Source organism: Phacochoerus africanus, chromosome 5 (genome assembly GCF_016906955.1).
Source record: "Phacochoerus africanus isolate WHEZ1 chromosome 5, ROS_Pafr_v1, whole genome shotgun sequence".
NCBI classification, from domain to species: Eukaryota; Metazoa; Chordata; class Mammalia; order Artiodactyla; family Suidae; genus Phacochoerus; species Phacochoerus africanus.
In genome coordinates this window covers 28,008,448-28,023,178 of record NC_062548.1, presented here as the reverse complement: position 1 = coordinate 28,023,178, position 14,731 = coordinate 28,008,448, and the positions used below count along the sequence as shown (strand labels likewise).

At 40.4% G+C, this 14,731-nt stretch overlaps 1 protein-coding gene across 1 annotated transcript in view; it reads left to right on the top strand.

Moving 5' to 3' along the window:
- The window catches only part of MOSMO (modulator of smoothened), a 66,140-nt gene extending 52,850 nt beyond the window's left edge, over positions 1 to 13,290 (top strand). The window contains exons 2-3 of the mRNA XM_047780337.1: positions 6,467 to 6,679; positions 12,516 to 13,290. Of these exons, the coding sequence (XP_047636293.1) occupies positions 6,467 to 6,679; positions 12,516 to 12,700 (398 nt within the window). The 3' untranslated portion in view covers positions 12,701 to 13,290. The remainder of the gene's footprint in view (positions 1 to 6,466; positions 6,680 to 12,515) is intronic.
- Positions 13,291 to 14,731: the final 1,441 nt, after the last annotated feature.

Here is a 14,731-nt window from a genome sequence, read left to right as displayed (position 1 = left end):
CACAGCCACAGCAACACCAGATCCAAGCCACATCTTAGACCTACTACAGCACAGCTCACAGCAACATAGGATCCTTAACCCCCTGAGCAAGGCCAGGGATCGAACCCACGTTCTCATGGGTACTAGTTGGATTTGTTACCATTGAGCCATGATGGGAACTCTAGTTCACTCTTAATAAGCACCTCATCTTAAGATAGAACCTGGAAATCACAGCTCTTAAAAGTAATCCTCATTAGCAGTGCTTCTGGAGGAAAAATTTGAAAATTTTAAGTTACCTATAGACTATTATTTTCTTTGCTTGTGTTTCTACTCATTTAAGGTGTGAGCTACCAAGGGTATGACTTAAACAGGAAGGTGTGTGTCCCCTGCCTACACTGGGGCCCTTTACCAGGCGCCTTCTCACCTGCCTCTACATTCTCCTAAATTTCCTCAGCCAACCTGTCACTAAAATATGAAACTCCATAATTTCAGTCAATTCAGAATATTGTGCTTTACTTAACTACAAATGCTCTTGGGAAGGGCAGCATGTGAAGCCTTTATCAACCATTAAAACATTTGTGGCAAAGTGTTTGGTCTGTATACCATTAAGGTATGGCAGATACACATCTGCCAAGATCAGATTTTTAAATCCCCAGGGAGAAAGGTGAGTAAGAAGAGATCCACCTCAGTGGTAGAGACAGGGCGAGCCAGTTCACAGGCCCTGCAGCTGACAAGAAACACCCCATGAGTATAAGAGAAGAGAACATGAGTAGAAAGAAAATTTGAGGGGGAGATGGGAGAAGGCAATAGTATATGTGAACTTCACCATTTTGCTCCATTTCAACCCTATATTGGAAAATCCTCTCTGTGGCCCGTTGAGCGAGCACTTCCTGCACATGATTTGCGCTGACAGACTGGTGGGTGTGTATGTCTTTCTGCTTTGCAATCCCTGTGTTTGAGATTTTCAGCTTTTACATGTAGTGATGACGTGCCTCATAATCATTCTTATTGTGGCAGCAGACATGCTCAGACGGGCTGTGTTAAATCATTGCAACAGTGTCTGGATCTGTAGATGATGGGTGTCAAAAGCCTCTTTAGTTAAGATACCCCACTTGGCAGTGAAAGACTCATCATGACTTCCTTTTGTGTGTTATGATACACAGGTGAGATACTAAGAGGCATGTGAGACGCTGTAGTTCCTAGTTTGGTTTCCCTTTTCTCCTTGTGTGCAGCTCTTTTATTTGACTGGATTGGTTACCTAGGAGACAGCTGCAGGGTAAAGATGGATTGGCTGTTTGGGGAATGGAATTACAGGCCCCTTCCAGAAGCAGAAGACCTGTTGGATAAAACAAAAATTAATGAATGGCTGAGTTTATGCTTAGTTTAGTGTGCTTCAAGAAATCACACAGACAGTTCTATAGGAGAATCTAGTTAATGCAGTGTGGTTTTTAAATTGAGCTTTTTTAAATTCATTTAAATTCACCAAATGTTTATTAATCCCTGCCTTGTGCCCATTGCTGTAGGCCATTCTGGGGGTTTCCAATGAAGTAGACAGTGCAGTTCCCTCCTGAAAAGCTCATTTTCTGTTTGGAGTTAGAAGGAGCTACCTTAAAATCAAGTGCACGATTGTGTGATTCAGTCTAAATGTGTTCAGAGAATTTGGAGGACATAAAAGATCTTGGCTGGTGAGTGATGGATTTGAATCTACGGGCAGGAGCTAATTCTCAGAGGCAAAAGATGAAATTTAAAGACCTGGTGAAAGTTTGGTTAGTAACAGTTAGCTGAATTTACAAGATTCAGTAGTAGCAGCACAGGAGTTCCCATTGTAGCTGAGCAGGTTAAGGACTTGACATTGTCTCTGTACGGATTTAGGTTCAATCCCTGGTTTTCTTAGTGGGTTAAGGATCTAGCGTTGCCGCACACTGTGGTGTAAGTTGCAGATGCAGCTCCAATTCGACCCCTAGCCTGGGAACTTCCATATGCTGCAGGTGTGACTACAAAAAGAAAAAAAAAGTAGCAGCACAGTTACCCCTGCAGATCTTTACACTCAGACAACTTGTGGTTTGAAATATGTGATTCTGATATAAATTATATTGCCCTAGAACCTTAGTCAAGAAAGTGAATTTTAGCAACAGTGACCAACCACTGTTTGCACCAGCCCTTGCATAATTTATTTAAGAAAAGTCTGTTTTCACTGAAAGTGTGACAATCTTGGAATCTCAGACCACTACAAAAATGTGAGCACATAAGAGACACTCAATAAAATGTTTGTGAATTGATTGTTTTATATATGGTACAGCTTATTGTTGTTAGCATTAGCTTTCCTTTCTTCCAGAACATAGCTCTTGGTCTTGACTTGTGGTGATATGGACCTTAGTAAATACAGGAACATAACTCTTCTTCTAAAGCTGAACATCTGTCAGGTTATTTCCATTTGGTTCATAGAAAGTATGTCTATAATTTTCATTTTCTTACTTGTTCTCTTTGTATTCACTTGGTGTGGTATGCCGGTCAGGAGAGGAGGAAAAAATAATCCTGTTCAGAAAGATTAACAACCTGACAGGCACAGGAAGTTAAATTTGACCCCTAATACTCCCTGCCATGTCCTTAAATGGATCATAAAGAAGCAACATAAGGATACTCAAATATTTTGAAGGAGAGATGTTTTAGTTATGACTTACTGAACCTACAGCTTCAAATATTTGCCAGCAAATAAAATAGTTGTTAAATGTTAATCTCAGTCCACCAACTATATAGAATTACCAATGAAACTTTCTTTCTTTATTTTTTTTTTTTTTTAGGGACCCTCAGGTTTCCAGGCCAGGGGTCCAATCAGAGCTGTAGCCGCCAAACCACATCTGCGACTTACACCACAGCTCTCAGCAATGCTGGCTCTTTAACGCACTGAGCAAGGCCAGGGATTGAACCTGCATCCTCATGGTTACTAGTCTCATTTGTTTCCACTGAGCCACAATGGGAACTCCTGGAACCTTCTTTGTATTTTAAATGAAGTTGTGAAGAAAGTTGTTGCTATCATCAGAATCCATAACATTGAATTTTGCTAGCGGGTCTTTCATTGCCTGTTTGTTCTTACAGTAAGTTTAGCGTTTACAAATGGGTAGTGACTGCAGAGGGTAATTTGCTTCTAATGAATTTTTTTTCTTTCAGTTATTGTATTTTGCATCTTTTCTTGTTTAAATTTTATATCTTGTATCTCTTTGGTCGGTGTTTCCTGTAAGTTATCCATCTTTGCCTCCAGTTTATTTCCAATGTCTTGCATCATCTTCAGCATCAACAATCTAAAGTCTTTTTCCTGGAGGCTGAGAATCTCCTGATCACTTAGCTGATTTTCTGGGGTTTTTCCTTTCTCCCCCATCTGAGTTATAGTTCTCCATCTTTTCATTTTTATAGGTTTTTGGTGTGGTGACCTTTTTACAGATAATAGAGTTGTAGCCTCTCTTACTTCTGGGGGCAGCCCCCCTTGTGGCTCTAGTTGGTAGGGGGCTTGCTCTAGCTTCCTGATGGGAGGGACTGATGCCTGCCCACTGGCAGGTGGGGCTGTTTCCTATCCCTCTGGTGGGTGGGGCTTTGTCTCTGGTGAGATTAGAGGGGGGCGGGTCTTTAGGTAGCCTGTTTACTGATGGGCGGGGCTGTGATCCCGCCCAGATTGTTGTTTGCCCTGGGGCGGCTCAGCGCTGATGGGCGGGGCTAGATTTCCCCCAAACGGCCACCTCCAGAGGAAGGCAGGCTGCTGAATATTCCCCAGAGCTTTGCTTCTTCCAATGTCCTTCCCCCAAAACCACACTCACCCCTGTTTTCCTAGAAGGTCCTCCAAGAACTGCAGTCAGGTTTGGCCCAGATTCCTATGGGGACTTTGCTTTGCCCTGGGACCCAGTACACATGAAAGTCTGTGTGCGCCTTTTAAGAATGGGGTTCCCTCAGTCCCATGGAGCTCCTGCGCACAAGCCCCACTGGCCTTCAATGCCTTATGCTCTGGGGCTCTTTCTCCCAGTGCCAGATCCCCACACATGGGAGTTTGATGTGTGGCTCAGAACTCTCACTCCTGTAGGGGGAGTCTCTGTGAACCAGCTACTTTCCAGTCTGTGGGGCTTCTCACCCGGGAGGTTTGGGGTTGCTTATATCACGTAGTCACCCCTCCTACCTCTTGATGTGGCCTCCTCTTTGTCTTCTGGGGTAGGATATCTTTTTGAAAGTTTCCGGTCCTTTTGGTTGAAGATTGCTCAGCATTTGGTTGTAAATTTTGTTGTTTTTAGGAGAGAAGTTGAGCTCCAGTCCTTCTCTTCTGCCATCTTAATCCCATCTCTACGGAGGGCAATTTGTTAGAGGTTTTTTGCTGAGTAATTAGGAGTGGTTTCCTGTTAGGGGTTCTTGAGCACTACTGTAAACGTCTTTATTTCTAAAATTACAATAAAATGTCTTATCCTAATAAGACACACCCTCTCCCCCAAGTTTTCCTTTCAAGCAAACTTTTTAGTGTTTCCTTTGAAGAACAAGCATGCAGCTCCCTGGTATCTACTTACTCCTGTCCCCTCCCCGTTTCTGATTTCAAACGGTTACACAATACTTCAAAAAATTAGTGATTGTCAGAAACTTTGAACTGCTTGACTTCTCTTGGGCCTATAAAGTCACTCCACTCCAAACAGCAGCAAGGAGGAGGGCCAGGGTGGTATTACTGTGAAGGTTTGCCCACTTTCCCTCTGTCACCCCTCATCTGCCTCCATCCTGCTGGAGGTGATCTCATAATTATGATACTATTTGCACCCAGGTGGAGATGACGAGAAGGGCCTGTTAGATGATTTGAGAGAAAAGGGTACAACTGGTTTAGCTTCTTTTGCTCTTTTGAAAGTGTTAAGAGTTAGCATTAGAAAAAAAAAAAAAGACACCTCAGTTTTGAGAAAATAACCGATTTTTCTCTGTTTTCTTTAAACACATTGATTATTTTGCAGGAAAACCCCCTCCCTCCGACAGCCCCGCCTACCCACCTATACATCTGTCAGCTCCAGCCCACATCTGTCTTCTCCCACCACGGGCAGCTTTCCCAAATGCCTTGGGAATTTTATTGACTGTCCTCAAAACAGGCGCTTGTGCATGGCAAGTGCTGTGATTTTGAGGTTAATGTCTTTTTGTTGTAGTTGTTGTTGTTCAGATGAGAAGATAAGACCACAAAAGATGGGAGAAACCTATTATGTTTTCAGTGGCTCCAGAAATTTGTTTTCTTATACTTTAGGCAGCTGTTTTCCCATTTGTGGTTGCTCTTAAAGGGGGAAACAAGCAATTCTTACTCAAAAGTAACATTTTAATTGTTCTTCTAGTGGGGAACAGGATGAAATACTCTTTCATTTTCCTTATCTGGGTTTCTGTAAATTAATTCACTCCGAATTTGATAGAAGGTTTCCTTGGGTTTGACATGAGAACATGTTTGTGTAAAAGTAGCTCTTGATGTTTAACAGAAACCACTTTCATGTTATTTAAATGGGAAATGGGAGAGGGGCGCTTTAAAAATCAGCACTAATGCTTTTATGCGCCTCTACTGAAGCATGCTAGTAATGATTTGGCAACGCGAACACTTGTACATTGTGCAAAAATTGTTGAACTCATGAAATGGGGTGAACCTCCTAGTTTTTCCAGCATCTTCTTGAATTTAATGGAAAAGTACTTATATTGTAATATTCTTAAACCTTTTAAGTTTAATAAAATGTAGTGGTTCTAATATTTAATTTGCTTACTTTTATTTATACATTACACTTAGCCATTTTTCAAGTTTGCCTTCAATTATTTAAAATGTGTGTTTTGGAGTGCTCGATGGAAACGAATCTGACTAGCATCCATGAGGACGTATGTTCCATCCCTGGCCCCGCTCAGTGGATTAAGGATCCGGCGTAGCCATGAGCTGTTGTGTAGGTCACAGACATGGCTAAGATGCTGTGTTGCTGTGTCTGTGGTGTAGGCTGGCGGCTACAGCTCTGATTTGACCCCTAGCCTGGGAACCTCCATATGCCACAGGTGCGGCCCCAGAAAGACCAAAAAAAGGGTGGGGTGGGGGGGTTCGCCTCAGCCAAAATAAAATAGCATGCTTGAGTCTTGGATCTGAGAGTAGAGAAGTTTCAGTTCTTTCTGCCTGAATGGTAAACTCGCAAGAGCAGAAACTCTTGTTCACTGTGATTTCCATGGAGCCTAGAACAGTGCCTGATGCAGGTACTCAGAAAGGTATTTGATGAATGACTGAATAAATTGCTTTCTGTGACTTGTGAGGGTTTGTGTGTGTGTGTTTCAGTTCGCTTTATCTGTTAAGCCAAGTATTATGCTATAGCAGAATGCTGAAGAGTGGCACTCAGTAGACTTAAGTGCTTGAATGACCCCCCCCCCAGGGAGAAATAAGATTTAAGGACTAAAGGGGTATTTGTAGGGACAGTTCCCTGGGTGTGCCAAACCCACTAAAATACTCCCACCTTTTGCGTCTTCCCAGGAGCACTCACTGTGGGCCTTGTGCGACAGTGTCAAACAATCCATGGACGAGACCGGACATGCATCCCACCTCGGCTTCCCCCAGAGTGGGTCACCACACTGTTTTTTATCATCATGGGAATCATTTCATTGACTGTCACATGTGGTTTGCTGGTGGCTTCCCACTGGCGAAGAGAAGCTACAAAATATGCTCGATGGATAGCATTCACTGGAAGTAAGTAACCTGTGCTTACTAAATTTGTCTAGAAGGCACTCACACTGGTATATTTGTGAAGATAATCAAGAATCAGTAATAAGGACTCTCTAATCATCAAAGAGCACCACTTCCGTACGGCCGTCAGATAGACTCTACGCGGTCCCACCAACTCTTCAGAATTCTCATCACGAGACCAGGACATCCAAAACCTTAGTGGCTTTGTATGAAATTCTATTTAATGCATTTTATTTTTACTCACATTTCGACCTAAGTGTTCCAGGTCTGTGACTCAGACCTAACCACCAACCTGAGTCTTTTCCTATTCCTAAAGGTATTGGTATCTTCTCTGAAAATAAAGATAAAATCTAGAAGAAAATACACAGAAATATAAATTAGATTAAGGTGGTGATTTGCTTTTTAATATCGTTGACTGTTAGTTTCTACTGCTATTGTGTGACCATTGAAAAATCCACCCATTTTGTTATTTAATAATGGTTTATCAGCATTTTTTATTTCATTAAACTATGCCCAAGGGTATGATATATTTATATATTACACATTCTCTGATGCTTGACAAAATGGGTTTAATTTCAAAACACAACAGAGGGCTTTTCTCAAGCTGAAAGCAACAAAAATGCACAAAGGAAAGACTTCTGTAATTCTTTTTTCTTCTTTCTAAAGCAGTTTTGCGCCCCGCCCCCAACCCCCCGGCACAACATTTGTCAATGCCTGGAAACATTTTGATTGTCACAACCAGGGGAATGCTACTGGCATCTAGTGAACAGTGCAGGGATGCTGCTAAACATCCTACAAATGTGCAGAACGACCCCCACAACAAAGTCTTACCTGGCCCCAGATGGCAGTAGGGTCCCATTGAGAAACCCTGCTCTAAAGAACAGAATACCTATGCCAGATACTATGGGATTTAATTTCTAATTCAATATGTTATAATCATCTCAGGTTTTCATATGTTTTCTAATAATGAATATCATAACACTGCTTGACAGTGTAATGTAGAGTGTATGATAGGACTAAGGCATATTCCCATGCATTAATATTAAAATAATCCCATGCATTATTGTTAAAAACTTAATGCATTCTTGAAGATCATCATAGGGTAGAGATATTAGTTCCTGAGTCTGTTTCTCCCTATCTCTGTGAAACTCTTTCAAGAGAGTCCTGGAACTGTGGTATTATTTTTGTCTCTATAGCTCCCTCAATTTTAAAATTTAGATCACATTGCCATTGACATAAGTCTTTTCCATCCTTGTTAAGAAATGTGAAACAGGAGTTCCTGTCGTGGCTCAGTGGTTAACGAATCCGACTAGGAACCATGAGGTTGCGGGTTCGGTCCCTGCCCTTGCTCAGTGGGTTAAGGATCCGGCGTTGCTGTGAGCTGTGGTGTAGGTTGCAGATGCGGCTCAGATCCCATGTTACTGTAGCTCTGGCGTAGGCCGGTGGCTACAGCTCTGATTAGATCCCTAGCCTGGGAACCTCCATATGCCGAGGGAGCGGCCCAAAGAAGTAGCAAAAAAACAAAAAAAAGAAATGTGAAACAAGTTGATGATCTTGTTTAAGGTCAGACTTCCTGAGACAGTTCTTTTCTAAATAATAGGGTCTGGAGGCAGTTATAGAAACATGGCTACTAAATTAAAGGGTATTGATGAGAAATTTAAAGACTCTTTACTCACAGATACAATTACCATCCAAATAGAATTCACTCTTTAAGGAGTAAAATAAAATCAAAGAAGAAGGATTTAGTTTCTGGATTTAGTTGAAATTTGGGGAGTGTGTATGCTCTGAATACCAGAAATCTAAAATATAATTCACCAAAGTAGTATGAGTCCGAGAAAGCATTAAGATGTTCACATGAGCCATTGGTTCTTGTGACCCAATAAAAGGGAAGAACTACGATTCTTATTTTTCATTCTTCTGCAGAATATTTAAGTACATGTTTAATATGTAGCTACCTCCAAATATAGTATTTCCTTTTTTTAAGTAAATAACTTAACTCTCTAAAATAGTATGTGCATGATACATAATTTAAAGCCCATGAAAGGGTCACCAAGTGAAAAGTAGGTCACATCTGTGGCCCTGTCACCCAGTCATCCACTCCTTTTCTAGAAGCAGCCATTCCTACCAGTTTGTGGGGTTTCCCACCAGAGATGTTCTATACATAGAATCATATATGTATATGTGTGAGTGTTCTTTAAATATATATATTTATTCTATACCTTGGTGGTTTTTGTTCAGCAGTGTATCTTGGAGGAGTTGATGTCATCTAAGTATGCCTAAAGCTGCATTCCTCTGGGCTTCCTTAAATACATTGCTTCTGTAATCAGAACTAGTCTGCTTGGGGTGGCAGCCGTGAGAGGAATTGGGCGCCCCCTGCTGTTTCCATTCAGCCTTTGAAAACGTACTTCATCTCTATTACATGTATTTCTATTCTAGTTAAGCTGTAGTTTTGGTAAGAATACGAAGCTAACATTTTGTGGTGGATTTGCACAGTGGGGAAATAGCCTCTCAAAGCAGAGCCACCCATGATGAGGCTCACCTATGGGGGCAAGAGTGACTCTCGTCCTTGCCTCTGCCACCCTAGTTTACTCTTCTCTCAGCACAGCTGATTCCTTGACTCTCGCCACCAAGAAATCTGTGTCATTGAGGATGTGAAGTTATGTCTTTGCAGAATTATTTAGGACCCATATATATCACAAGTAGATATTTTCATAGTTCCCACCGTGGCTCAGCGGTTAATGAATCTGACCAGCATCCATGAGGATTCAGGTTTGATCCCTGGCCTCGCTCAGTGGGTTGAGGATCTGGTGTTGCCGTGAGCTGTGGTGTAGGTCGCAGACGCAGCTTGGATCCTGCCTTCCTATGGCTGTGGTGTAGGCCAGCAGCCACAGCTCCGATTCAACCCCTAGCCTGGGAACCTCCATATGCCGCAGGAGCAGCCCTTAAAAAAAAAAAAGGTATCTTCAGCATTAACAATAATTCAAGATCTAAACTAACTTTACAGGTCTCAATATGAGCTTAAAACAAAAACAAAAACAAAAAAAACCATCCATCCACCAACATTAAATTTCTCCAGGCAGTATAGAGAATCTAATTCCTTGGACTAAAACCCAATATTAGATTGAATTAGTTCATTGCTTCCTTAAAAATTGATTAAGCATTTTCTAACCAATTTGGAAAACATCTGACACTTGTAAAATATTAAAGTCTACTTTAAATATAGTTGTTAAATGGTTACTCCATCATAAAGGATAGGTTTTTATTTTACAGTAGAAAATAGGAATATACAGTAGAAAATAGAAAATAGGATAGGAATGAAGTTGGCACATCAATTAACAGAATGAACAGCTGTAATATCTGCATATCTCTTAAGCAATTCTTAATTATTTTAGTGTTTCTTGAGATTAGATTAATCAACATTAAAGAACAAATTGTTTTTAAGGCAATAATGTTGTCCCATTGTTTTTATTAGATTGTGTATAGCTATTTAGATTGTAGTTTCTTTTTACTTACCAAACCAGATTAAGGCATAAGAACCATTAGAGATTGACAGATAACACTGATAAGGGGGCATTGACAGCATTAATAAAGTTATTTATTGCTAACTGTACAACAGAAGGGCCCAAAGATCTAATACTTAATACCTGAATTTTTCACTTGTTCTGTAATAAGTATCCAAAAGAATCTAAATTCACTTATGTAACATTATTTGGTGTGATTGTTTATCCAAAATGAAACAGGATCTGTGTCTGTTTAATCTAAAATAATCCACCTAAATGGTACAAAGCAAACAAGAGTGCTGGCGTCTGTCTGTCTGTCTTTCTTTCTTTCTTGTCTGTCTGTCTTTCTTTCCTTTCTTTCTTTCACTTTTTAGGGCCACACCTGCGGCATATGGAAGTTCCCAGGCTGGGGGTCCAATCAGAGCCATAGCTGCCGGCCTACACCACAGCCACAGAGCCAGAACTGAGCTGCATTTGTGACCGATACCACAGCTCATGGCAACCCTGGATCCTTAACCCACTGAGCGAGACCAGGGATCCAGCCTGCATCCTCATGGATTCTAGTTGGGTTTGTTACCACTGAGCCAGGATGGGAATTCCTTTATTTATTTATTTATTTTATCTCTTTATGGTGTGTTTCTTAAACTAGTGTATTGCTTAACAAAATGCTGCTTTGTTTTGGCCATGGTTATGGCATGCAGAAATTCCCAGGCTAGGGATCGAACCTGGCCATGGCAGTAACAACACCAAATCCTTAACCACTAGGCCACCAGGGAACTCCAAAATGTTCCTTTTTAAAATGCATTTCTGGAGCTATCTCCATCCATAAAATATTCCTAATTGGCTTTTTCAGGACCCTCCTATTAAATTTCATTGATTGACCAGTGTCAGCTGGTATGTTTATCCAGGACTCTGTCAGTACTGCTGGGGATGGGTTTAACCCAGAAAAGTTTTCTCATTAAGTTATTAATGGGAATGACTCTGGTAATTTGTCTTCACTGAAGAAATGTTTCACTGAAGAAATGTTTCCGCCTTCAGAGAAATTCGAAAGACTGTGAACATTTGATCAACTTTCAAAAAGCAGAAAATATTTTATTGGAAAAGACAGCCTGTCTGTAGGTAATTTGTGTTCCCTATGAAGAGTGTTTCTTTGGTAGCACAGGAAAGCACACTATCTCCTAAAACAGTCGACTGTGTAATTATAATTACTTCTGCCCAGACACTGGGTTTTCTGATGTATTTCTAGAAACGTTTTCCATATTTCAAATCATATATATTTCATTATGTTTTTATACGAAACTCAAAGCTTTCTTCACCCTTCCCTCGCTTTACACGCTCTGTATTCAGAAACCCGGGAGAGGTTTGTGTTTTGTCTTGTTTTGTTTTTGGAATGTTGTCCATGATGAGAGAGAACCACTCTGACATTTGCTCCTCATTCCAGAAGTCTCTGGTTCCTTCCACTAGCTGATATCAAATCAGAGTAAGGCAAATGGTACTGATATTTGTATGTACCTTTTCTCAATTCTTTCTAGCTAATACCAACTGAGAGGAGCAGATAATTGGCAAAATAATAACCAAGATAATAATACGCAACATTTATTCAGCACTTAGTGTCAACCGGACACTGTGCGAAGGACTCGACATTGTTTTGTTTATCCTTCTACTATTTACCCATTTTCAGGATTTCAGAAACCTAAGATTATACCATTAGTAAGAAGTTGAGCCAGAACTTAGCCCCTGTCTGATATTAGCCAGAGCTCTTAGTCACTACTTTCAAAATGGTCAAGAATTGTAGGAGTTCCTGTCGTGGCTCAGCGGAAATGAATCCGACTGGGAACCATGAGGTTGCGGGTTCGATCCCTGGCCTTGCTCAGTGGGTGAAGGATCCAGCATTGCCGTGAGCTGTGGTGTAGGTCGCAGACGCGGCTCGGATCCCGAGTTGCTGTGGCTCTGGCGTAGGCTGGCAGCTACAGCTCCGATTAGACCCCTAGCCTGGGAACCTCCACATGCTGTGGGTGCGGCCCTAAAAGGACAAAAGACAAAAAAGCAAAGAATTGTATGTGTGAGTACTTAATAAGTTTGGAGGCCTTCTTTAAGGTTGATGTTCGAAACTATATATAAAATGCTAACCCAGCTTTTACTGTATTTAATTGTTAGGCATTGAGGATATCATGATGTGTAGTATACAGAAATCTTGATAAGTGTGGACCATGTTGTAACAGGTTTGACCATGTCATGAATCCACAACCCTTCTTAGAAACTTCCTTTGCGCCAAATTTTCATTGTTTTCTTAATCACCAAACCATGTTACTAATGTTGTGTTTTGGTTTGTTTTACAGTGATCCTTTTCTGTATGGCTGCCCTAATATTTCCAATAGGATTTTACATCAATGAAGTCGGAGGTCAACCTTATAAATTACCCAACAACACAGTAGTTGGGTCATCATATGTACTTTTTGTCTTATCAATTTTCTTTACAATAGTAGGACTTCTATTTGCCGGCAAAGTTTGTTTACCAGGCTGATGAATGTCTAAATTGCTTGACTTTTTATTATTTTTTATTTTATTTTTTTATTTTTAGAGGGTGGGGAGGACAAAGGCAAGGCATCTGAGTAGTCCTCTCATAGGAAGATGCTTAGATGAAACCGATGCTGAAAAGGAAAAAAAAAAATGCTTTGATTTGTTCTCACTATGCACTTTGGATTTAAAAACAAAAAATAAGGAGAGCCTTTTCCATAACCAAATACAGACAATAGTGACTAAATCTCCTGAGCATATTTCAGGCAGTCAGGTCTGCACTGTGATAGCAACCTAGTGAAGGAGAATGCTTTATATTGAAAAGCATGTGGCCCTTTGTGACTCTGTTGTTCCATTTTTAACGTCTAATGATTCATTTGAGGGAGGGAAAAAAAAAAAAAAAAGAGGTCTAAGTATTTATGAATCATGGTGGACCAGAGGGATGCAAGAGAAGTTCATGTGGGGCTGGCCTCACCTCCTAAGAAATTAGTGTTCACAGCTTCCTTGTAATGGTGTGAGCCTTTGGCACCAGAATGGATTGCCATTGCATTACTGCACCAAGAAGCCAACAGATCAAAACCTGTTTGCTAAAATGTATGTAAAAATTCTGAAATTCCCTGTTCTCTGTGTACAAAAGAAAAAAAAAATCAAACACTAAGAAACATGTTGTTGGGGGTGGGTGGGTGGGGGAAATGTTCCTTATATTTATATAAATATATATATAATATATATATTTTGCTGATGCAGTATACAGTGTGTATATATATGTGTGTGTGTGTATGTGTGTGTAAATTTATATACACACACATGCAAACAGTTCCTGGAAGAGAACTCTGAATGCTTTGCTAGCAAAACACTGTGGTGTGCAAACCTAGAACTCAATAGACAAAAGCCATTTATCTGAAGGCTGCATAGTGGAGAGAGTCTTCAGTTTACCTCATTCTTTGTAGCAGCCCTTGATTTTAACAGGTTTTTGTAATAGGTACAAATAATCCCATACCTTTCTAGGTGCAATTTTAAGTTAAGCTAAAATTCTTTGTAGGGTTAATTTATTTGTATATGATAGTAGAAGGTAAGATCATGTCAACCTTATAATTTGGGGAATCTGACACTATTTAAATTATTGGCAACTGTTGTCTGTTGTACAGAGGTTCTCTTTTTCTACTGGCTTGGTCTGTTACATTAATAATGCATTTTATATGTTCAAGCACACAACTTTGCAGAAATACAAAATTCACTAGTAATATCAACTTACAGTATTTTGGCTGTTTATAACACTAACTTCACTCTGCTATAAAAATTAATGTTCTTTTTATCTGTAAGCACTATTACTAAGCTCCTTCACCAAAAACCTGAGCAATACAATATTTTCTTTTTGTGCTCTATGCCTTCGTTTGCTGAAAGCTAACGTTTTTGCATTTGCTTTAAGGGTCTGTACTAAACCCACAGCTTTACGTTTTTTCCTAAAAGAAGCGTTGCAGCTAAGCCTTGAATCCATGGATGGCTTTGAAATATAGTATTTCTCTTCTCCACCTTTCCATGCCTTCATGTCAGTGCTTAGTTGCTTTTCCAGGTGAATACTATAGATAATCTCCTGTTTGAAACATGGGGCAGGAGGGTCTTTCATGGCAATGGAGTCTTTCATGGAAACCGCAACCCAAATGTCCCTTTCTGTAGAGTGAGGGTCCCTTGTAGTCCATGCTTCACACAGACTGAAATGAATGCACTGTTTTTGGGGTTTTTTTGTTTGTTTTTGTTTTTAAAAAAGCTAGATTATAAATTATAAAATGATGACTTCAGAGATGAGGCTGCCTCCTCAGATATTCAAGGTATGAAGTGGAGGAGCTCGATGTGTTTCACACTGGCTTGTTGAACATTCATATATCTTACTGTTAATTCAGCAGTATTTTATTGTAGAAGAAAACCCCAGTGTTTCAGTTCAATCAGGAGTTGGGGTGAGGGGCAGACCACCCCTGTGGTGTGTTCCTTGAGTGTGCCGAAGGAATGTCACACCTTTCCTCCCCAGGGTCCAAGAAAC